Genomic DNA, 24,719 nt, shown 5'->3' on the forward strand with positions numbered 1-24,719 from the left:
AGATGTCTTCTGTTGTTGTTTTTCTTCTTCTCCAATCTCATCCAGTTCCCCAGTTATCTTTCCTGTGTGTCTTATGATCCATGAGAGGCAATGGTCTGGTTACTAGAATAAGACTAATTTCATCTGCCACCAAAAGAGCACATGAGAAACAATTCGGTGTTTGATTTAAGGAAAGTATTTTTTTTCCTTTCAGTACATAGTTTACTGTTACCCAATTTAGGGACACTAGCAAGTCTGACCCAGAGTTCAAGGAATGATTCAGTAAACACGAGTTTAACATGATCTATACCACCCAAGACAGAAATAATTTGTTAGGTAATTCTTTATTGTTCCATCCATTGACCAGTCTATACCTGCACTAAAGAAATGGTTTTCCTCAAAGGTTCTGAAGCCAAATTCATTTTTGTGTCTTTGTGGGTAGCCCCTAAGATCAGCCAGTCAATCAGCAAGCTTTTTAAAAGCACCTAATTTGTGTTAGATGATGGCCCAGTGGATAGAGCACCAGACCTGAAATCAGGGAGACTAATCTTTCTGAGTTCAAATCTAGCCTCAGATCTTACTGTGTATGATCCTGGGCAAGTCACTTTACCCTGTTTTGCCTCATCTTTGCCAAGAAAACCCCAAAGGAGGTCACAAAGAGTAGACATGACTAAAGAACTAAACAACATAAAAGTTTTTTTTATATGTTATCATTTGATAATCACAGAAACCCTTAGAGGAAAGTACTATTATTATTCCCATTTTATGGATGAGGAAACTGAGGCTGAAAAAAGCTAAGTCACTTGCCCAAAGACAGAGACAGAATTTGAACATTAATCTCTCTTGATTCCAAATCAATATTCTTTATCTACTGCGCTACCGCTTGTCTAAAATAGAGAGGTAGGATGTGATTTGGAGGGGAAAAAAGTAGTCCCCCAGGATTGGGGAGGGAAATAAGCAAGATCTGAAAATACTTTCTGCTAAGGAAGAAAGCTAGGGATTCTAAGAGATAGAAGTGAGGAGGAAGGAAGGCCCATACAGTGGGATCATGGTGGGGATTGCATTGTTATAAATGAGAAACAGCCAGGTCCCTTTGGCTAGACAACAGTGAATATGGAGGAGAATAATGTACAATGAGGCTGGAAGGGGAATGGTGGAGTCATGTTATGAAGAGCTTTATGTTTGTTCCCAAAGGGATCAGGGACCTGCTGAAGTTTATTAAGTAGGAATGTCATTTGGTTAGATTTGTATTCTAGGAAAATTCCTTTGACTGTGGAGTGGTAGATATATCAAAAGAATGCTCAAAATGAAGGAAGGGAGGGAGCAAGCCTACCATATCTAGTATTATGCTAAGCTCTTTTTTATTTTTTTTTTTTTAGTTTTTTTGCGAGGCAAATGGGGTTAAGTGGATTGCCCAAGGCCACACAGCTAGGTAATTATTAAGTGTCTGAGGCTGGATTTGAACTCAGATACTCCTGACTCCAGGGCCAGTGCTCTATCCACTGCACCACCTAGCCGCCCCCACTAAGCTATTTTTAAAAATATTATTTCATTTGTTCCTCACAACATCCTGTGAGGTGTAGATGCTTTTATTATTCCCATTTTACAAGTGAGAAAACAGACATTCAGAGCTTAAGTAACTTACTGAGGGCCACATAGCTAGTAAGTATCTAAGGCTAGATTTGAACTCAGAGCTTCCTGACCCCAGGGTCCGTTGTACCACCGAGTTGCCACAGTGACCCAATGAGACAATAAGCTCTTGGGGAGAAAAGGGCTGACCATGTTCAGTTCATGATACTGTGTGACCAGGGGTAAATTATCCAACTTGTAGTGTCTTTATATACCTTCCAACATTACAGGACCAAAATAGAAAAGAATCTTGGGTGAAAGGAAGTCCAGCTTATTTTTACTTTGTATGTAGGATAGAAAAATGAGTCCACGGAGAGTTAAGAGATTTTTCTAAGAGGGCCTACTGCCTAAATTTCAATTTAGTTCACTGACTGTCCAGTGTTCTTTCACTAGGCAATGGTGCAAAGCAAATGCCTCATGTACCTTAAATTAGTCACAGGATGGGAGAATAACAAGGGTCCCAGTAGCCACCTATCTACCCTGAACCCAAGAGGAATTCCCATTTCATATACATATCCAACAGTCAGTTATCTAGATGCTTCTATAAAGACATCCATTGAGAGTTCATATTTCCCCCACCCCTTCCACAGGACAGGTCTACTTGTGAAAACCTAAATAGCATCAGATTCACATTTGCTTTATTGCCACCATCACTTATTCCTGTTTCTGCCTTTGGACCAGATAAAATCATCAGGCACACAAGGGTGGAGACACTTTTTTCTGATGCTTTTCTCCTTCCCTATCATTCCCAGAAGCATTTTACATCTCTATCCTTTTTTGTATCTTCTCCTGAGCAATGGAATGATTATTGTCATCCCGGTTCCTTACTTTGGGTTATTTTCTTTCTTCCCACAAAATTGACTTTTTTAAATTCTTGTTTGGAATCCCCATTCCCCAAATTCTTTTCTGTAGTTTACCTAGATCTTTGAGATGGCAATTGGGATAGGTTACGGGAACAATTCAGATAAATGCTTATTCATTTATTTAAGTGCATTGTAAAGAGAAACTGACCCTGACTTTGTTCTTATCCCACAGATATAATGTGGTCTGATGTGTTTAATGCATGAAGCTGACAGGAGTCATTTTCTGAGCTGAAATCATAAACACCAGATTTGAACTTTTGAAGGAAGCCAAAGCCATTTCAAAAGCAAAGTCCTTCTGGATCATTCCCCACATTTTACTTCCCCCCCCCCTAAAAAAATTAAATAAGACATTGCACACCAGACAGATACTATGGCAAGCAAGAGAAAATCAACAACTCCTTGTATGGTCCGGACATCTCAAGTAGTAGAACAGGAAGCACCCGAGGATGTTGAAAGAGGCAAAGATAAAGAAGTTGGAGCTCTCCAGCCTGACTCTGGTAAAGATGGTTGGACCACGGAGCCTGAGAGCTCTTCCAAAGAAAGTGAATTGATGGAGGTGAAGTCGGCAGCAGAGAGCCAATCCAAAAAACTCCAGGGGGGTTATGAATGTAAATACTGCCCATTCTCTACACAGAACCTGAACGAGTTCACGGAGCATGTGGATATGCAGCATCCCAACGTGATCCTCAACCCTCTCTATGTGTGTGCAGAATGTAACTTCACCACCAAAAAATATGATTCCTTGTCTGACCACAATGCCAAGTTTCACCCTGGGGAGACAAACTTCAAGCTGAAATTGATTAAACGCAATAACCAGACAGTTTTAGAACAGTCTATCGAAGGATCCAACCATGGCATGACCATCAGTGGTGGCAACCTGGGGAGCAGCGACAGTGATCCTGGGATTTCTATGAGTAAGACACCTATCATGAAACTGGGGAAACCCAAAGCTGATGCCAAGAAGGCACCCAGGAAACCAGAAGAAAGTGATAACCATATGGAAGGGAATGCCACTGCCCGGGTGGTGGCGGAGGCTGCCGAGGCTTTTGCAAGGCTTAATGGCATTGAACTGCTCCAAGATTCACTAGGGCATGTAATGCCTTCTGTACAGCTACCACCAAATATTAATCTTGTCCCCAAGGTCCCTGTCCCATTGAATAGTACCAAATATAACTGTGCCCTGGACACCAATGCCACCATGATTAATTCCTTCAACAAGTTCCCTTACCCAACACAAGCAGAACTGTCATGGCTGACAGCTGCCTCCAAACACCCTGAGGAACATATCAGAATCTGGTTTGCCACCCAGCGCTTGAAGCACGGTATAAGCTGGTCTCCAGAAGAGGTAGAAGAGGCAAGGAAGAAGATGTTTAATGGGACAATTCAGTCAGTCCCCCAGACTATCACTGTGTTGCCAGCTCAGTTGGCATCCACCAAGATGTCCCAGCCCATCATCCAAACTGCTTTACCTTGCCAAATCCTTGGCCAGACCAGTCTTGTTTTGACCCAAGTGACTAATGGATCAACAGTTTCGTGCTCCCCCATCACACTTGCTGTCGCAGGGGTGACCAGTCATGGCCAGAAGAGACCTTTACCAAATCTCCAAGCAGCTCCAGAGCCCAAACGGGCCCATGTGGCCCAGGTTCCTGAGCCCCCACCAAAGGTAACCCCCACCGTACTGCCCACGACAAATGATCGGAAAAAGACAAAAGAACAGATAGCTGAACTGAAAGCAAGTTTCCTCCAGAGTCAGTTCCCTGATGATGCAGAAGTCTACCGGCTCATAGAGGTCACTGGTCTTGCAAGGAGTGAAATCAAGAAATGGTTCAGTGACCACCGATATAGGAGCCAAAGGGGCATTGTCCACATCACCAGCGAGTCCCTTGCCAAAGACCAGTTGGCCATTGCGGCTGCCCGGCATGGACGTTCTTACCATGCATACCCAGATTTTACCCCTCAAAAATTCAAAGAAAAAACACAGGGTCAACTTAAAATTCTGGAGGATAGTTTCATGAAAAGTTCTTTCCCCACCCAAGGAGAACTGGATCGACTCAGATCAGAAACCAAGCTGAGTAGGAGAGAAATTGATACCTGGTTTTCTGAGAGAAGAAAGCTGAGGGACAGCATGGAGCAAGCTGTCTTAGACTCCATGGGATCCAGCAAAAAGAGCAAAGAAGCAGCAGTCCCAAATGGCACTTTGTCTCGGCTTGACCAGCTCTCCGGTGCCCAGCTGGTCAGTTCTCTCTCCAGTCCCTCCCCAGCAATGATGAAGAACCAGGAACAAATTCACCTTCTGAAGAGTACATTTGCAAGAACCCAGTGGCCCACCCCACAGGAATATGACCAGTTAGCAGCAAAAACTGGTCTGGTCAGAACTGAAATTGTGCGTTGGTTCAAAGAGAACAGATGTTCATTAAAGACTGGAACCTTAAAATGGATTGACCAGTACCAACAGCAGCATGCTGTGGATGGCCATAGTAATGAGTCTGTCCTGAGAAAGGCAACGCCGCACCTCGCTGAAAGTCCAAAGAATGGGGGTGAGATGGTTCAACAATATTTCAAGGACCACAAAAAGCTGAGTGAAGAGGATTTGGACAAACTGGTGACCAGGGCAAAAGTGGGTTGTGAAAAGACCAAAGACTCCTTGCCGGGCAAGACAACTGAGGCCACTTCGGACAGATCTGAAGGTAACAGCCGGGATGGTCATGGCAGTGATGAGAATGAGGAGTCTGATGTTGTGGACTGGGTAGAGGTGACGGTTGGGGAGGACGATGGCATCTCAGACTGTACAGATAGCTGGAATCAAGCAGCACCAGAGGGTCGAGCGGAGTCGACCAATTATGATTCTGATTCTGAAGGTGTAACTGAAGACACTGGCCACATTTAGACAGGTAATTCAGCCTTGGAAGTAGTAACTTATCTAAATCACTCCTAGGCAAAGAATCAGAGGGGAAGAGAGAAATTACTTTTATTATATTTTCATTAGGGAAAATGAATGAGGAAAACTATGGGATTTGTCCAGTTTTTAAAATAATGGTTATGTAAAATATACATACATTTAAACACACAAATATATGTGTGTGTGTGTATATATATAATCATATATTTATTTATACATAAGCTAAGTATCTGTACATTTTAAAACCTATTTAAATCAATATAGAGAGCTATAGGTATACTTAGGTAGCACAATGGATAGAGTACCCAACCTGGAATCAGAAGGATTGCTTTTCCTGCATTCAAATCTGACCTCAGACACTTACTAGCTGTGTGACCCCAGACACGTCACTTAACCCTGTTTGCCATAGTTTCTTTATCTATAAAATGAACTGGAGAAGGAAATGGCAAACCACTCTATTATCTTTTCCAAGAAAACCCCAAATGGGGTCATGGGGTCACAAAGAGTAGGACAGTACTGAAGCAACTGAATTACCACCATATTGTACATCTTATCAGATTGTGATTTAAATATGCTTCATTATTCTTATGATACTACTTAATATTCATGTATCATAAGAATTAAAATAAAACATTTAAAATAATTTAAACTATATATATATATATATATATGTATATATAATACACATATATCCCTCCACACACATACACAAGATAGCCCAAAAGCATTTGCACTGTTTTAAGCTATTAAACATTTGAAACCCTATATTTTACCAGATGAAAATTTTAAAATATTTATTTAATAGACTTGTATAAATGTGTTTGCATATATTCTTTTTTCCAGATCAGAGATTTGTATATATAGCTAAAGACATACTGTTATAAATGTGTGTATACATATATATATAAATATTTCCTACCAGACAGATCTATGATTTAAATATAGCTAATATTATTGATTCTTATTTAAAGCAATTCTTATAATCATATATTTTATATTATATATTATTAAAAGTATGTTTTATATATCTATCTATATGTATATATATTATATATATATATATATATATATATATATATATATATACTATTAAGAAACTAGACCTTTTATCTCATGAATATTGGAAGTTCCCAAGAAAAACTCGTATCAATGTAAATTGATTCCTTCTTTGGAATTTGTAATGTTAAAGATTAAGTGACTTTCCAAGATCACCCAGCCAGTATATAGCAGAGAGAGAACTTATACAACTTATACCTGAATCTTTCTGTCTGAAGCATGAAATTGTGCTCATGCTCATTCTCTCTCTCTCTCTCTCTCTCTCTCTCTCTCTCTCTCCCCCTCCCTCCCTCCCTCCTCCTCTCCACATTCTTCCTTCCTGCCTTCCTCCTTCTCTTCTGCCCCCTCCCACTTTCTCTCCCTCTCCAGACTCTCTCCACCTCTTTCTTCCTCCTCACATGAATATACACATACATACATATACTTAATTGGGACTACTTACAGTTTTTAAGAGTAAGTATCCAGAGTAGTTAGATAGAATTTAGAGTTGTTCCCTTCAACTCAAAATGTTTTCAAAAAGACTTTTATGGTATTTGGTCTATATTGTGGAATAGATAATATATTATGAACTTCTTGTCCTGGTTAAGTAACCATGTTTTACCTTTAAGTGATCACCCATTACCCCTACAAACCTAGACTAAATTGATATAATTTAGACCCAAGGATACACAAGAGGAGAGACAAAGGAGATAATCATAATAACTGATGTCCATACACTCCACATAATGGTCCTTCCCATGGAATCAGATGCAGGCTGATTCTTCTCAACAAGTCAATGCAAATGTGATCTCCTGCATCATTGTCAGTTTGGTGAATGTAGAGGGTGCAAAGTGGGAAGAGGAGATGGATACATAGATGGAAACCCACATTCTTCTCTGCAACCCAACTACCACAGGGCCAGCTCAGGACTAGAAAGGGGAGAGATATGGTTGAGCCTTTTTGGTCTCTAAAATCTCACGTACTTCTAACATGGAGCCACACAAGGGTAATGGCCTATGAACACCTGACACCTTGTTTTAAAAAGAAAAGTAGGAATTTCTGTGTCAGCTTGTATCTAATAAGCACAAGAGATGCTCTTGATGAACAAATTTGAGCAGGATTGAGAATGAAAGAGACATGGAAGCCAGCCGGCATTCCCACCCACCAACCCTCCCTTTGCAGTTTAATTAGCAACCAGCTGGCCAGTCTGAATGGCACTGTTCTTCCTCCTCACTGTCCACCTTCTGGTGTAGGTGCTAATGGATATCAAGTGAATGAGCAGTGATAGAGCCAACAGGATAAGCCCCCAGAGAAGGGGGGGGGGGGTGACAGCCTGATTCTGGCCTCAGATAGGCCGGAGTTCTTTGAGAATTATTTTTTTTTCCTTTCTCAGACAGTTAAGTTTCATCAGCAGATGCTACTGGGTGTTAGTGATAAATCTCTTTGAGAAAGAGAGGCAGTGTTAGCCCAGCCTACAGATCTCTTGAGCAGGGGAAAATGTTTCATCAAAATGGTTTATTGAAATATCACTGGTTGCAAGCAATCCCTCCAGCCTTGTGTCCTCTTTAGACATCTGTACTTGGGATTTTTTTGTGCAGTTAATTAAATAGCTACAATTTTCAATTATTATTTTAAGATTTGGAAAGTGATCATTTTCTGATAGATTTAATCTTTCTACTGATCACTTTCCAAATCTTAAAATACCAAATATATCTATGGACCTTTATCCATATTTTACCAATGGAGGGAACTGAGGCAAATACAGGTTAAGTGACTAGCCTAGGATCACAAAGCTAATAAGCACCTGAGGCTAGATTCAAACTCATGTCCTCCAGATTCCAGCCCCAGCACTGGTGCCACCTAGCTGTTTGACCTGGCTTCTAGTAAATGCTTAAATGCTTGCTCCCTTTCCCTCCCAGTAAATCACTCACCTAACAGAACCCAGTCTGTAACTGCTGTTTCCCAGACGTAGAGCTCTTTATACCAGAGCATATTGCCTCTCCCAAGGCAGAACCAAAGATGGTACAAAATGCTAGGCAAAGTCTTAGACAAGAAAATTTCTGACTAGCAATCAGAGAGGCTTCCTATAAGAAATGTTTTGGGGTTGGGTGTTACTGTTCTGTGTGCCATAAGGATTGGGAGCCAGGAAGGAGCCCATTTGTTGAATTTAGAGAACCAGGTTCTAAGGTCTTCATAAAGCTTTCATCAGGATAGCCCTATGGAGAAGGGATTGTGAGTATTATTATTATTATCATTATCCTCATTCATTCCCCTTCTGTCCCTGTTCCTAGTTTCCACCTTCTTATACTGGAACTTTCTTTGATACCTGAGTCCTTCTCACTACTGCCTCCTCAACCTGAAGTATTCCCCAATAAGGTCCATTCTCTTCTCCCACCAGTGAAACCCTAAGGATTCTGTATGACCAATAATATGCCCTAAACTTATGCCAGAAATCAAAATAAAGCTCAGTAGAACATAGTATATAGACACCATTCTGTCCTTTTTCATAAACAGGACAGTTTTCCTTCTCCAATGCTGTGCAACCTCATCTGTTGTCCATGATTTTTCAAGCAGTAACTTGGCAAAATTCACTGTCTTGGAATACAGTTTATCTGGGCCTGTAGATTCAACTCATCAGAATTAGCTAGGAATTTACATACTCCCTATTTATTCTAGGTTTCAACTTGTTTCATTTATTTTGTTTTGTACACTTCAATTCATAGATAATTCTTATCAGAGAAAACAGCAGTAATAACAATAATTATTGGACCATTCTCTACATGTTATCTTATTTGAACCTTAAGAACAACACTGGAATGTAGGTATAATGACATCTACTAGCCCCATTTTACAGTTAAGGAAACTGAGGCAAACAAAAGTTAAACTATTTTGCCTGAGTTCATGAAGCTAAAATATAGAATTCAGATTCAAGTCTTCCTAATTCCAGGTCCATTACTCTGTCACTGTGCCTCAGGATGTTGTAGTTGTCACATAAGGGCACTACAAGATCTAAAATCAGAAAGGCTCATCTTCATGAGTTCAAATCTGGCCTCAGACCCTAGGCAAGTCACTTCACCCTGTTTACCTCAGTTTCCTCATCTGTCAAATGAGCTATTTGATCCAGTATCTTTGTCAAGAAAATTCCAAGTAGAATCACAAAGAGTCAGGCACAGCTAAAACAATTGAAAAACAACAATAAATTATCTTGTCCATGCTAAAAAAAGTGATAGTTTATCTATGTTTCTCTTTTACCCACATCGACACAGTTTTTGTTGTCCTTAGCTTTCCTTATCAACCTCAGTTTATTATAAACTTTAGAACTCTTTAGAACTTTTCTGAAAGTACCATACCATACTCCTGTAATGTATCTTACCTACTCCCAAATCCAGTTTCTTTACATGATTCTTTAATTTCTAATTTCACTAAAAAGTTTCCTATGCATTCACATTGTTTTATATAGATAGCTCTCCTTTTCCCTTCAGGAGAATTACTTCCCTTTAAGTATTCAGAACTTAATTCTTGAGACCTACCCATTGATCTTGGGCAGACTTTTCCCACAGAATTATAGTCCATTAGATCTACCAGAGCCTTTCCCTGAACCCTTGAGTCTCTAGACTAGACTAGCCTACCTTTCTTTGCCTTTCCCAGATTCAAAGATGGAAAAGAATGATAAAAGGAAATATTTCCTAACAATCTGACCTATCCAATAGTAAGATAGGTTTTCCATATGGATGATTATATCATCTTACAGGATCATCATACAACATGGTGATGTTGTAAAAGGAATTCTCATTCAATAAATTGCAAAGATCTTGTAAAAGGAATTTCCATTGAGACTGAGCTCAGTGATATCTGAAGTCATGACCTTCTTGAGTTCAGATGTTTCTGCTTCTTAAGTCTAGTTCTGTGAGTTAAGCAGGACAGTTATTATTATCCCCACTCTACAGAAATTGAAAGCAAGGTAGATGATGATGGAAAATAGCTCAGGGCTCCAAGAGGCAGGAAACCTGAATTCTAGTTAGTCCCTGAGCTCAACTGACCTTGGGCAGTTGATTTATAGAACTTCTCTGGGACTTGGTTTCCTTATTTATAAAAATAAATGGGGTGACAAGACAATGAGGTTCTTTCCAGTTCTGATATTCTGTAATTCTAAATTCTTAACAATTCTTTGACTGTGAGGTTTGTATCCATAGACATGACCCATAAGCCAAGTTAAAGTTAGGGAGACTTTGAAAGAAATAGTGTGTGATTTCTCCCTCAAAAAAAAAAATTGAAGAGGGGCGGCTAGGTGGCACAGTGGATAAAGCACCAGCCTTGGAGTCAGGAGTCTCCCTGGGTTTAAATCTGGTCTCAGACACTTAATAATGACCTAGCTGTGTGGCCTTGGGCAAGCCACTTAACCCCATTACCTTGAAAAAAAAATTGAGGGAAACATGAATGCAAAAAGATTTCAAAAAAGCACAACTCCTCCCTGCCTCATTTTATTGTCACTAGACAACGTGGAGTTCCTTCTCTCCCTTCCATCCATCCCCACCCCCACCCCCCTTGGGTTTCCCTGAAGGTTCTTCCTGGCAACTTTAAGTAAGAAAGTGAACTTGGAAGCCATGCCTTCATTCTATTCTTTCTCCTTCCTGCTGGTACCTGACTTCAGTTACAAATAAGCTTTTGCCAAGAACTCTGAGAACACCTTCCCTGGGGGTCTATGTTCTATCCTTAAGTGCCTAGACTCATAATATCTATCTTTTAAGCCACCCACCCAGGATCATTTCTGAACAGCAGGAAAGATGCTAGGTGAGATGTGTCAGGAGCCTCTGCACATACACTTGTTTGGATCTCCAGCTTGGAACTTGGGACTTACTAAAATCTGACTTAGTTAAGAGTTTGGGTTTGGTTTTTTATTTTGTAGGTAGGTATATTTTTGTTTATTTTTTAACTACCCATTATGACCCTCTAATCTAGGGTCAAATGCTACTATTTAATTTACGTTCCCCCTAAATCATTTATTAAAGGAAAGTGGGTCTTAACTGTATAATCTGAGGATTCTTAGATGTTAATATGGTTTAGAGAACGGTCTGGGAGGGGAAGTAGCATTGCAGTAGATGGCATGGATATAGAGGGTAGTGGCCCACGAAGAACAAACTAATCATCATTGTAGTCAGAGTCAGAGAGAGGAGAATCCATCCTCCAGCTCTGCATCTTTTGCTCATTCTTGGGACCTTCTTTCCCACTCAGTTATGACCTATGTCAGTACCTGAGGCAAATCCCTATTCTCCCTTCCCTAGTTATACCTCTGTTTATGGGACAAATAAAAGCATACTAGGGCAGCTAGGTGGCACAAGGGCTAGCTAGAATGCTGAGTCTGGAGTCAGGAAGACCTGAGTTCAAATCTGTCCTCAGACACTTACTAGCTGTATCATCCTGAGCAAATCACTTTAACCTCTGTTTGCTTCAGTTTCCTCATCTTTAAAATGAAGATAATAATAGTAACCACCTTTCAGGATTGCTATGAGACTCAAATTGGTAATAATTGTCAAAATAATTATAAAACTTAGCTCATAGTCATAACTATATAAATGTTATGTAGAAATTGTGTGTATATATATATATAAATCAAACAGACATTATTTAATATATTATTATATATTGCTAATGGTTGTTATTTTTTAATTTTTAGAAACTGGATCCCATATCCTACTAGCTACATGGCCTTGGGTAGCTCACTTAAGCTGACACTTCCTCAGCTATAAAATGGGGATAATAATATTTATACTATCTCCCAAAAAATTTACAGTGAGGATCAAATGAAATAATATAATGTATTATGAAGATACACAAAATTCAGTTCTAAAAGTAGAAACTGCTGCTATTAGATAAGAAAAACCAGCTTTTCCTGGGAGCCACTGCCACCTCTCCATCAGTTCTTCCACAGGCACTTGCCCAGGCCCAGCATTCTTGTGTGAGAACAAATATTCTCCTCTTTTAGTATTTGGTAGTGGCAGCCTCCTTGGGAGCTCCTGGCTGCCATTCCCTCCTGCCCCCCCTTGCTTACCTCCCCCAATCTTGTGGCTCCTGACTCATTCACTATTGCTCCCTTAAGGAAGCTCCCAGAAGAAACACAGCTCAAATACTGAGACTCAAGGGCGTATCTGTTAATGTACTAAATTACCCACAAACATCATCTGTGATTTTTTTTTTGCAAGAGCAAAAAAAAGAAAAGCTCCATTCCGGATATAGTTTTTCCCCTGCCTCCCTTTTGACCTTCTGATCAGATAAACAGAGGGCCCTTTTCAGCTTTTTTCATTGCTAACTTGCAGGATGGGAAGATAGTGTTTGTTTCAGACTATTTACAATGAGGCAGAAAACCTAAAAGTGTACTCACTTGACAGATGGAGGGGGGGGGCGTGCATTGAGTGCCATCCAGAAAAAAACAGAAAGACTTTTCTAATCAGTTTGTAAAAATGATAGATTTCAGGGTGACTTTTGCTTAGCCTCAATTTCCTTAATGTGTAAAATGATTGTAAAAACAATACCTATTTCAAAGTGCTGTTTTGAGGATCAGAGGATCAGGCCACATGTGTATGGGATTCAGGAAAGGAGTAGACAGATACACATGTGAACATCTGAGTAATCTACCTTTTAAACTACAAAATAATTTAGATTTCTGTTGGGCTTTACCAATGCCTATTACTTTTACCAACACAGTCTGAAGCAGGATTCTACATTGAAAGTCAGAATCAGAAAGATTCTTCAGGTTCATGGAAGTAAAGCAGGGATTATCAACCTGAGGTCCATGACCTTGTTTTGTGTTATTGTTTTTCCCACTGTTTTGATAACTGTATTTTAGCATAATTAAGTTTCTTTTGTTATCAATCCTATATTTTATTTTATTTACTTAAAAGCATTCTCTGTAAAGGGGTCCATAGTCCTCACCAGACTCCCCAAGGAGGGCACAAAAAAAATGTTAAGAAACCTTGCCCTAGGGGTGGCTAGGTGGTGCAGTGGATAAAGCACCAGCCCTGGAGTCAGGAGTACCTGGGTTCAAATCCCGTCTCAGACATTTAATAATTACCTAGCTGTATGGCCTTTGGCAAGCCACTTAACCCCATTGCCTTACAAAAAAAAAGAAACCTTGCCCTAGTTGAATCCCTGTGCCTGAACATGAACAATCTGATCTTGGAAAATTAGATTAGAGAATCATAACTCCCCCCCTTTTTTAACATCATGGATCCCTTTGGCAGACTATGTGAAGCCTATTCCCAGAATGTTTTTAAAGACCTAAAATAAAGTGCATAGAATTGCAAAGAAAATCCATTATATTGAAATAGTTATAAAAAAATTTTAACAAGTTCACAAATCCTAGATTAAGAATATCCTGTTCTTGGCTGATTTTTTTTTTGCATATATATATACTGGCCTTGAGACCTGGCACCTTCTGGATCTAAACCTTATTTCATAGTCATGAAATTTGCTCCATCTTGGAAGCTTGCTAAGATACAATCCATCTTCTGATGCCTCATCATAATACAGAGGTTACTCCTAGGTAGGCTACAGTGAAATGTCTGCTCTGACAGGTTCTACCATTCTGGAAAGGCTTTAATTATGGTCCCATAATAGATCAGCTCTGTTCTTCTGAGAAGCAACTTAGCTAGCTAAAGTAGAGAGACTCATTATATGTAGACTGGCCACCTGTTAGAGGGAGTCATGGCAATGCCATGAAATAGAAAAGCAAAATGGTCTCCCTAATATGGCCCTCATTCTATTTCTGCAGTTACTATGGGATACTGATGGGGAGGTGAACAGAGGGTGCTGAGAAGAACAATTTTTAAACTATCAATAAATTTTAATTTGATTATATATATTCTAAATATCCTTGTCCAACGAGTGGACATATTGCTGAAGGAAGGAAATCCTTTCGAGCTTGACTTTCTTGCTATCAATGAAAACAGAGAAGTAAATTGCAGCTAATGGATTGCTAATTCACAAGCACCCTGGAGAGGCACAGGATGGGGTCAGCAGAATGAGTTTTCTGTGCCCAAAGACTTTAGTTCATTGGATTTGATCATCAAATATTACAATACTAAATATAAATATTTGCAAAAATACCACCATGAAAATAATTGCAGCTTATGCCCAAATATCTATCAATTGCTGAAGATAAAGTATTAGGGAAATTCTAAGGAGAACTTGGTAAAATCCTCCTAATCAAGCTCAATTTACACTTTAGTTTAAAGACTTGGTGAACTTTAGTTCAAAGTTTGAAAAACATGAAGAAGGGGGCCAATTATATTAGGAGAGCCTGTTTAAAGAAGAAGAAAGGAATGGAAAAAACTAAAGATTTGATGTTACACAGAAGCTATGTGTCTCTATATAAGAACTCTTCAGTAAAAGAATTTAGTGCTGCTCATAATGAACAGTCAGTCAATAGACAATCGATATTTATTAAGCACCTACTGTTTGCCAAGCACTGTACTGGCAAATAAAAAAAAAAGACAGTCCCCTTCCCCCTTTCAAGGAGCTCACAACCTATTGGGAGAGGTTGACACCTCTAATCTACAAAGATAGAGGGAACACCTAAAGAGAGGAAATCACACATCCATGTTTGAATATAGGTTGTCTAGATTCCTTTTGCCACTTACTTATATCTTGGTACAATGGAAAGAACACTTATTCTGGAGTCAGAGACTTGGCTTCATAGTTCTCTCCCCACCTCCCATATAGGACCTACCTAAACTTCAGCAAATCTACCTCCCTGGACCTCATTTTCTTCATCTGTAAAGTGAGGAGCTTAAACTCGATGGCCTCTTAGGGCCCACCAGCTCTAGATTTATGATGTTTGAGAAAGGTTATCCAGTCTAGAGACAAGCTAGGTAACCCAGATGGTAGAGCACTAGACTCGGAGTCAGAAGACCCACATTCAAATCTGACCTCAGATACTGTGGGACTCTGGGCAAGATATTTCACTCTGTTTGCCTCAGTTTCCTTATGTGTAAAATGATGGTAATAATACTACCTATTTCAAAGTACTGTTTTGAGAATCAGGTAAGATACTATTTGTAAAGTGATTATAATGCACAGTGCCTTGTACATTTTGTTGTTATTGTTCAGTTGTGTCCAACTCTTCATATCCCCATTTCTTGCTAAAGATACTGAAGTAGTTTGTCATTTCCTCTTTCAGCTTATTTGATAGATGAAGCAACTGAGGTATACAGAGTGAAGTGACTTACCCAGGGTCATATAGCTAATGATTGAGGCCAGAGTTGAGCTCAGGAAGATGAGTCTTCCTATCTCCTTTCTGTCTGGGACATAGAGGCTCTACGAATGCTTATTTTCCCCACCTTTTCCCATCCAAACCATACCCTACAGGAATCCTCTTATGACAGAAGTGTCAAACATGCACATACAATACTCTTTTGTAACCAAATTAAAATGTAATTGGAAAATATTTTACAAAATAAATAAAAATACAATAAAATATAGATGTGTTATTATGGGATAACTAGATAAAGTGACTAGAACTTGGGGCATAGGGTCAGGAAGCCTCATCTTCCTAGGTTCAAATGTGGACACTTACTAGCTATATGACCCTGATGAAGTCATTTAACATTGTTTGTCTCAGTTTCCTCACCAAATGAGCAAGAAAGAGAAATGGCAAACCACTCCAGAATCTTTGCCCAAATGGGGTCACAGAGAGTTGGAGTACCACTAAAATAGCAGAACAACAATAAATGTTATGTGGCTTTCTAGATCAACATACAGTATTACCCATTTCTATTAGAATTTTATACCTCTAATCTACAGACTTTTCTTTTTTAGTAATGGATAATTTCTTCCCAAGGCCCATCATTCCACTTTTGGACAACTCTAGGTTTTCTCCTCGTTTTATTTTTCTACAGCAACCCTATAAAGTAGGCAATCCAAGCAATACTCCCATTTTACAGAGGAGAAAATTGAGTTGCATAGAAGTAAAGATCACCCTTCACTAGTGATATATCAGAATGTGCTTGATTTCAAGCTTTCTAATTCTAAATCCAGTTCTGCTGGCATTATACTACACCTTCTTTCTCCAACATTATACTTTGAATTGGCCATTCTCTGACAGGAGATATTTAATGAATGGTTTCACTTTGGAGCTAAGCAGAATGAGGGAGAATGTCTCCAGGGGCCAGGACCCAGTATGCTAAGCTAGCTTGGCTGCATTGTGAACTTCAGAAAATAGCACAGGTTATTTTTACCTACTCAGATAATAGACCCTGTAGCCCCTCTTTTGATAATAATGTACCATATGCGAACATTCTTTGTCAACTGTGCAGTTTTGCAAACATTTCCTGATATAATGTAAAGTAAAATTATTTCTCAAGTCTAATAACCAGTCTGATTTGTGAGACATTGCCAAATAATTTTCAATTAACCCCCTGATACAGGAATCCATAAATAAAAAATTAACAAATTCTACAATGTCCCTCAACCAACTTTATTTTGTTTTATTAATAATGCTTTTTGTTGATTATACCACAGTTCCATAAAGCCTTACCCTTATAACAATGACAGATAGGTGAACTAAACTTAACACTGAATCTGTTAGCATATGCACTGTTCTATATCCATAGTCTACTCTCTCTCCACAGACAGGAAGGAAATGTGTTACATTGTCTGTTTTTTGGAATGAAAACTGGTCCTTAGGTGGAATCTGTTTTCTGGTGGATTTTCATTTTTGTAGCCACAATATCTATTGTTCTGTTTGGATCTCTTTCCTTCATTTCACATACATCCATCTGATATTTTCCATATTTCTCTGAATATCTCCTGTGTTTTTTCTTTTTAAAAAAATGTTTGAGGGGGGAGGCAATTAAGAGTTAAGTGATTTGCCCAGGGTCATACAGCTAGTAAGTGGCTGAAGCTGACTTTGAACTCAGACCTCCTGACTCTAAGGTCAAATGCTTTATCTATTGCTTCTTGTATTATTTCTTATGGTACAATTATAATCTGTCCCATTCTTAGACCATGATTTTTTCAACTCTTCTTTAAACAAAAAAATCACACTGTTTCCAGTTTGTTTACTATCATAAAAGTGCTGCTATGACTATTTTGCTAGATATGGGACTCTTTGACCTCATTGCAAAATATTTTCAATGTATCACTAGATCAAAGTATCTAAAATCACTAGCATTTATATAGTTCAACAAAATTTGCAAACCTGAACTGTAACATTTTCCATATGTCTGATCCTCAAAACTGTCCTGAGAGATAGATGTTGTGATTATCCCCATTTTACAGAAGTAACAGAGAGGATTTGAAGTCAGGTCTTCCTGATCCCATGTCCAGGACTGTATCTACTGGGCTATCAGCCTGAGATATAAACACTTATGTTACTTTAGAATTCCACGTTTTCTTCCCAGAACCGGTGGACCAACTTGATAGTGCACCACCAGTATATATTTGCCACTTTTATCATCTTTGCCAAATGCTTATTTCCTCTAAGTGAATAATCTCAACTCCTTCAGTCCCTATTCCAAATTCTCCTTTTATTTACTTGCCTTGACTCTATCATAGGTGAGAAAAGGCAGCAAACTGTGAACAAAAGGCAAACAAAAAAGTACAGGAGGAGGAGCCACCAAGAACTCAGTATTCTGCACATGTTAAAAATTGGATTTTAGCTGTTGGATTTAATTCAATAAATATGCAAGTGCCAGCTTTGAGCAATATACTAGGGATATAAAGAAATACAACAAAAAAAAGAAATGTGTAATAAACATTAAATGCCACTGTGTGTCATTAAAAACCTTTTTTTTTAAAGTTTTGGTTTTTTTTAAGTTAGGGGTATGTTTCACCAAAGAGCTATAATGCAGTATTAAATGGTAAGTGAATTAGTTACAAAACAAATGGCCAAAAAAAGGGAAGGAAGAAACAAGCATGTCCTCTCATTTGATCCTCAGAATAACCTTGAGAGAGAGATGCTAATGTTATTCCCATTTTACAGTGGAGGGAAAAAAGAGAGGTGCAGAGGCTGTGACTTACCTGAGGTTGCATAGCCAGAAAGTGAGACCAGATTTGAATTTGGTTCATCCTGATTCCAGCCCCAGCCCTGTATTCCCTAGTTGTCGGATTCTATTCATTGCCTTCATTAAGTAACTTTACCTCTCTGGGCCTCTTTTCCTTATCCATAAAATAGTGGACTTGGATTAGGTAGCTTCCAAGGACACCTTCAACTATTGATCTATTGATCCTGATCCAAGATCATTTTGAATCTGGTCATCTAGGCTCTACTTTCCCAGCATTGTTATTTCAGTTATGTCTGACTGCAGAGATGCCAGAACTGGTTTGCTATTTCCTTCTCCAGTTCGTTTTACACTTAAGGAAACTGAGGCAAACAGGATGAAGTGACTTGTCCAGGGTTACATAGCTAGTATCTGAGGCTAGTTTTGAACACAGGAAGATGAGTCCAGCACTTTATTCATTGCCTGACCTAGCTCCCCATTACCATTGTAAGAGCTATCCAAAAGTGGGATGAGTTGCCTTGGGAATTCCCTCATTCCCTTTCCCTCACTAGAAGTCTTCAGCTGGAAGCAAGTTGATCATTTGTAGTTAATGCCTTAGAAAAGATAAATGTTCAAATACAGGTCGGTTCAGATGACTTCTGAGAGCCCTTTTTTCCAAGAAAGATTTTATTTATTTTGTGTTTTATAATTTTCCCCCATTCTTGCTTCCTTCCCCCCAACCCCCCACAGAAGGCAGTCTTTTGGTCTTTACATTGTTTCCATGGTATGCATTGATCTCAGTTGAATGTGATGAGAGGGAAATCATATCCTTAAGGAAGAAAAATAGGGGCGGCTAGGTGGCCTAGTGGATAGAGCAGCCCTGGAGTCAGGAGGACCTGAGTTCAAATGCAGCCTCAGACGCTTCATAATTACCTAGCTGTGTGGCCTTAGGTGACCCCATTGCCTTGCAAAAATCTAAATAAATAAAGTATGAGATAGTAAAATTACGTAATAAGATAATGGGGTTTTTTTTCTAATTTGAAGTTAATAGTCTTTGGTCTTTGTTCAAAGTCCATAAAAAAGACCCCATGAAAAGTCTTGAATCTAGTTTTGTTTTTCCTGTCCCCAAGAAGAATCTGTAAGGGGTCTAGCTTGAAAGACCATCAAAGAGACTTTCCTAAATCACTTCCCTGTTAATGATTTGTATCTCTTTGCCCTTTTTGTTTCCCTTTCAGAGAAACCAGTCACACCTACTCTCCCAATCATTAGTGGGGCTCTGTCTGTGAAGAGACCAGAGAACTTCACTCTTCCTGCCTTTGGACAAGATTGCCAAGGACCACTGACTCCAAGCTGAGCTGCTCTGGGGTCTGCCTTTCTGTGGCCTCCACTCCAAGGATCACTCTTCGGATGGAATTGTTCATAGTGCCAAAGTCCTACTACTGCATTTTCAAAGGGTCCTTGTAAATAGGTTGCTCCTCCTCTCCCTGACCTGCCCCCGCCCCATGCCCCCAACCTGTTGCGATACTGGAATTGATTTGTACAACATGGCCATTTTGTTACCTTTTTAAATCGGCTCGAGTTGCTTTTGCAGATCATACTCTTACTTGCAAGGTTTTTGGGGTGGGGAGGCTGGTAATGTGTGCTTTTTTTTTTTTGCTTTTTTTTCTCTTTTTTTCTTGATTTTTGTTTTTAGAATTAGCAACCACTATATCTGCATCTGGGTTTTGGAGGGATTCTCATGATTTTGTTTCATTTTTTAGACCTAGTTTGGAATGGGGGAGATTTTCTAATGGGTTGTGCGGAGAGAAATCTCCTTTTAGTTTACCCCAGAGGTGGCTCATAATCAAAGGAGCCTCAAACTCAGTCCTGGCTCCCTTTCCTTCCCAGCTGTATGCATGGGATTCCCTGCTGTAAGTTCTCCATAGAAGGCTTTCTGCACTGCTGGGAGCAGGGACTGATTGCCTAACTACTGTATGTTCCCGGCCATGCTCTTGGGCCAGCGAGTATCCCAAGAGCTGCATGGTATGCACCTGTCCTTTTAAAGCACCTTTTTATATAAAAGGAGGAAGGGCTCCAAAGTTTCTTAGGATTTTTTTTCTAAGATGGAATCCATCACATCTGGATGGTACCAAGATGAACTGGAGGGAAAGTTCCAAAGTTTCTTAGGATTTTTTTTTTCTAAGATGGAATCCATCACACTTGGATGTTAATAAGATAAAATGAAAGAAAAGTTTCAATGATTCTTAGGATTTTCCTAAGATAGAATCCATCATACCTGGATGGTACCAAGATGAACTGGAGGAAAAGTTCCAATGTTTCTTTGTATTGTTTTTCTAAAATGGAATCTGTCAAACCTGAATGGTACCAAGATGAACCAGAAGAAGGACTTCATTGTTTTTTAGGAATTTTTTTCTAAGATGGAATTTATACACGGATGGTACCAAGATGAACTGTTTGAGGTCTTGTTTTTTCTTAACTGCCTTTTTGTGGGTATTGATAGTTGACAAGATCTCTACATAAGCCTTCACCGTTATTATTTTTTTAAGCAATTTTAGATCCCTGAGTGCACTTTTTTCAAATACCCCTAACTTGGAAAAATTAAAATGAAAGATATCTCATGTAAATGTTGCAGTATGAATAGTTGTGTTGGCAAACTTCCCCCACCCCCCACCCCCTATTTCAGCACACCGCACAAATCAGAATGTCTAGGGAGTGTGGATACAACCAACTTTTATAACTTGTTGCTCATTTGTTGTAACTCAATAAAACAAAGACTAAACATTTTTATAACCTTTTCCTCTGCTGCTTTTCTTTATTTTATTCTCTTACTACTAGTAGGATCCCTTAGATCAGGCCTTAAGTGTTTTCTCCTTCACTAGACCAGGCTAGCTAAGTTCAGAGGCGACCCATAACCAAATTGGCCACAATGGGCTGAATATTTTGGTCAGGAGAACTCTTATAGATAGGACAAGTAAATCCAAACTGTTGGGGTCTGAGTCTTATGAGCAAGTCTCTGCACTGATGAATCTATAGAAAGGGTTGAGGAAGGGGCAGCTAGGTGGCGTAATGGATAAAGCACCGGCCCTGGAGTCAGGAGTACCTGGGTTCAAATCCGGTCTCAGACACTTAATAATTACCTAGCTGTGTGGCCTGGGGCAAGCCACTTAACCCCATTTGCCTTGCAAAAAAGAGAAAAAGAAAGGGTTGGGGAGAGGGAGATATAATAACTATCTCCAGGTAGTTAAAAAGTCACAAATATTGTTCAATTTGACCTCCAAGTCAGGAACAGGAGCAATGAAGAGATGTTATATCAGGGAAAATTTCCCTCTTGAAATAAAGGACTCTCAGTGATGGGATGTATTCAACAAGAACTTGAATGCTGGAGGGCTTTTGTTTTGTTTTTTTTGGCTGGTTCTCCCTGTTTTGCCTAGACTGGACATAGAGCAGCCATCCAGAGGCCTAATCCTGCTACTAATCACCTCAGAGTTTTCATGGGCTCTATTTTTTTCTGACCAAGACTTTCTTGATTCTTCCTTAGATATTCTGATACCTTCCCTGCCCTATCCCTCCTCCCACAAGTCTCATGGAATTGATGCCAAACTTAGTTCAGACACTTAACCGACTTAGTTCATGCTTCACAGAATTTAAACCAGCCAATGCCTCAGCCTTCTTGTATCAGGGATACAGACAGTCATATCACCATGTCAAAACTTTAGGCTTTTTGGATTGAGTGTTCTCTCTCTAGTATGGATTGGTAGAGAGGGTCCTAAGATCTTTCTGGAAACTTAAATTTTCTTTCTTTAAAATTTCTCAAAATATTTCTATATCACTTATTTTCCTTCAGGGCCATGATAAGGGATAGAGAATAGACCAGTCATATCATTGGTATAGGCATTTATTCCCTCTGCCAATTCAGGTGGGTACCTACTCTGCAAACTATATTCTTAGAGAATTCTTCAAAATATTGAGAGGTTCAATGACTTCCCTAAGATAACATGGCCAGCACAAGACTGGAACCCAGGTCTTCTTAGCATAGTCTCCATACACTACACTAGAAATGCCATGAACCACACCACTGGAATGGGTCTGAACCAGATTAAAATTCAGTTGGGAAACATTTAATTGAGTAAAGGAATAGTTGTTAGTAAAAATTAGATAATGTTTAGTCGCATCTGATGCTTCATGATCCCATTTGGGGTCTTCTTGGCAAAGATATTGGAGAAGTTTGTCACTTCCTTCTCCTGCTTCTTTTTACAGATAAGGAAACTGAAGCAAATAGGGTTGAGTTGCCTAGTTTGTGCAACTCTAACTCTCTTAAAGCCAAATCATGAACAAGTCAAGATTTCACCCCCTGATGTCACTGGTCCTCTTTGAAAAAGGATGAACAACAAGAACCACACAAATAGTAAGTGTCTGAAGTCAGATTTTAACTCAGAAGATGAGTTTAGGCCCGCCTACTGTACATCTAACTGCCTCACTGCATAAATACTATATTTTAAAACTAAGTTGATATGGGACCCATTGGGATCTTTAAGTAGATCCCATTTCTATTTCATTCGAATACCACATCCTACTTGCCTGTCTTCAGTTTTTTGAAGGCTATAACTTAGAAGAGGCTTTTAACTTGCTCTGCTTAGCCTCAGAGAAGAATTTGGAGAAAATAATCTTCAGGTCTTTATTAAGTACCTGCTATGGGGGGGGGTGACAAGATAATAAGTGTCTGAGGTAAGATTTGAACCCACTTTTTCCAAGACTCACAGCTCTTTTTCATAGGGCTCAATGGGCTTTAGTAACACACATACATATACAAGACAAGTTCTGTTGTTAACTTACAGGAGAGCCCTCAAGAATTTAATTAGGAGAGAGATGTGTCTGCAAAGATAATCTGGATATGGAGGAGATTAACTGAGAAGTTTAAAGTTTTCTAAGAGATGTGTCCTGAGGAAAAGTAAGTAAAAGCCCCAGGATCTTAAACCATTTGGTATGGTTTGGGACAAGGTGAACTGAGTGAGATAGAGAGGTCTGTGCTCCAGGCCTGCTCCCTCCAGGTACCAGCTAGGCAGGCTAAGGGACTCTTGAGTCCCAGTTACTTTACATGTAAAGTGGGGAGGATATTCATTTGGCTTACCTGAAGTCACATATCTTGAGCGATCTTAAGTTACCTAAGATTTTAAGTTTCTCTAAGATCATTTATTTTTTATTCATGCAGTTAATTTTCACTTATTCAAGTCATTGAATTGTATTAAGTACCTGCTGACTACAGAGCACTATAAATCAGATGTGTTCCATGCAGCAATGTCACAGTAAGAACTAGGAGGGTGTGTGGTTCATTAGCAAGAGCACTGATTCTAGCATCTTATGACTCTTAGATTGTAAGCTCTTTGAGGGTACAAACTGTCTTTTTGTATCTCTGGTATATAGTGCCTGGGACATAGTAGGCAATTAATTAATATTTATTGATTGAGTTCAAATTCCACCTCTGACATACTACCCAGTCTCAGTTTCCTCATCTGTAAAATTAGAAAGTTGGACTAGATGACCTAATATTTTTTTCCAATTTCAAATCCTATGCTCTGAATTTGTAAAAGACCTTTCTCCTCTCATACCTTGTTTTTCCTTAAAGCATAACAAATTATCAAGGAATTCATTTAGGTACAAAAATTAGTCATAAGACAGATGTTCCCACAAAGTTCTCCCCTTGGTTTTGTGTAACAGTTGCTACTGTCTCACACACCGTCTTGCTTGAAGAAATAATTTAAATTACCTTAGAGAGAAGCACTATGAAGGGGGTGGTGGGTTGAGGGTGAGGGGAGGAACAGAGTTGGGTGCAGGGAGGATGAGAAGCAGAAGGGCTTTAAATGCTGCCTTCTGCCAAAGAAGGAATCTGAGAAATCCTGGCAGGGTTTGGAGTTGGTTCTGATGCTCATTAAATGGCCCCAGAAGGGAGAGAAACAGCATGGAAGTGATAAGCAGCCTCCATGATGCAGATGTTGGAAGCAATAATAGGGAAAGGAATTATAAATGGAACCAAGAATGAGCAGAAGTCTACAAAATAAATTCAATACAATGGAAACATTACAGGTTGGAGTATGAGGGAGGGCCTAGTTATTAACATTTCTTTCCACAGTTAAAATCTGGTCTTTATCTCCTAAGAGCTAGGGCTTTTCCTCCTCCTCCTCCTCCATTCCTATTCCCATAGGTGAGACCCCCTTCCTATACAAATCATTGAATCCTTTGTCTTGAAACAACCCAAAGCAGAAGATAGAAATCAACACAGGACATAATACAAGTGATATTACAAAGCAGCATTTGTGATTTGCCCAGTGAAGAGCAAGAACC

General features: G+C 39.3%; 1 protein-coding gene across 10 annotated transcripts in view; it reads left to right on the forward strand.

Moving 5' to 3' along the window:
- ZHX2 (zinc fingers and homeoboxes 2) overlaps positions 1 to 24,141 on the forward strand; it is a 208,748-nt gene extending 184,607 nt beyond the window's left edge. For 8 of the 10 annotated variants that reach the window (XM_074201554.1, XM_074201558.1, XM_074201555.1 and 5 more), the window contains 2 exons: positions 2,644 to 5,362; positions 19,616 to 19,702. In XM_074201554.1, the coding sequence (XP_074057655.1) occupies positions 2,842 to 5,358 (2,517 nt within the window). In that variant the 5' untranslated portion in view covers positions 2,644 to 2,841 and the 3' untranslated portion in view covers positions 5,359 to 5,362; positions 19,616 to 19,702. Of the gene's footprint in view, positions 1 to 2,643; positions 5,363 to 19,615 lie in introns of all 10 variants that reach the window. The other 2 variants (XR_012471627.1, XM_074201562.1) reach the window with 2 other exon arrangements.
- Positions 24,142 to 24,719: the final 578 nt, after the last annotated feature.

This window comes from Macrotis lagotis, chromosome X (genome assembly GCF_037893015.1).
Source record: "Macrotis lagotis isolate mMagLag1 chromosome X, bilby.v1.9.chrom.fasta, whole genome shotgun sequence".
NCBI lineage: Eukaryota > Metazoa > Chordata > Mammalia > Peramelemorphia > Peramelidae > Macrotis > Macrotis lagotis.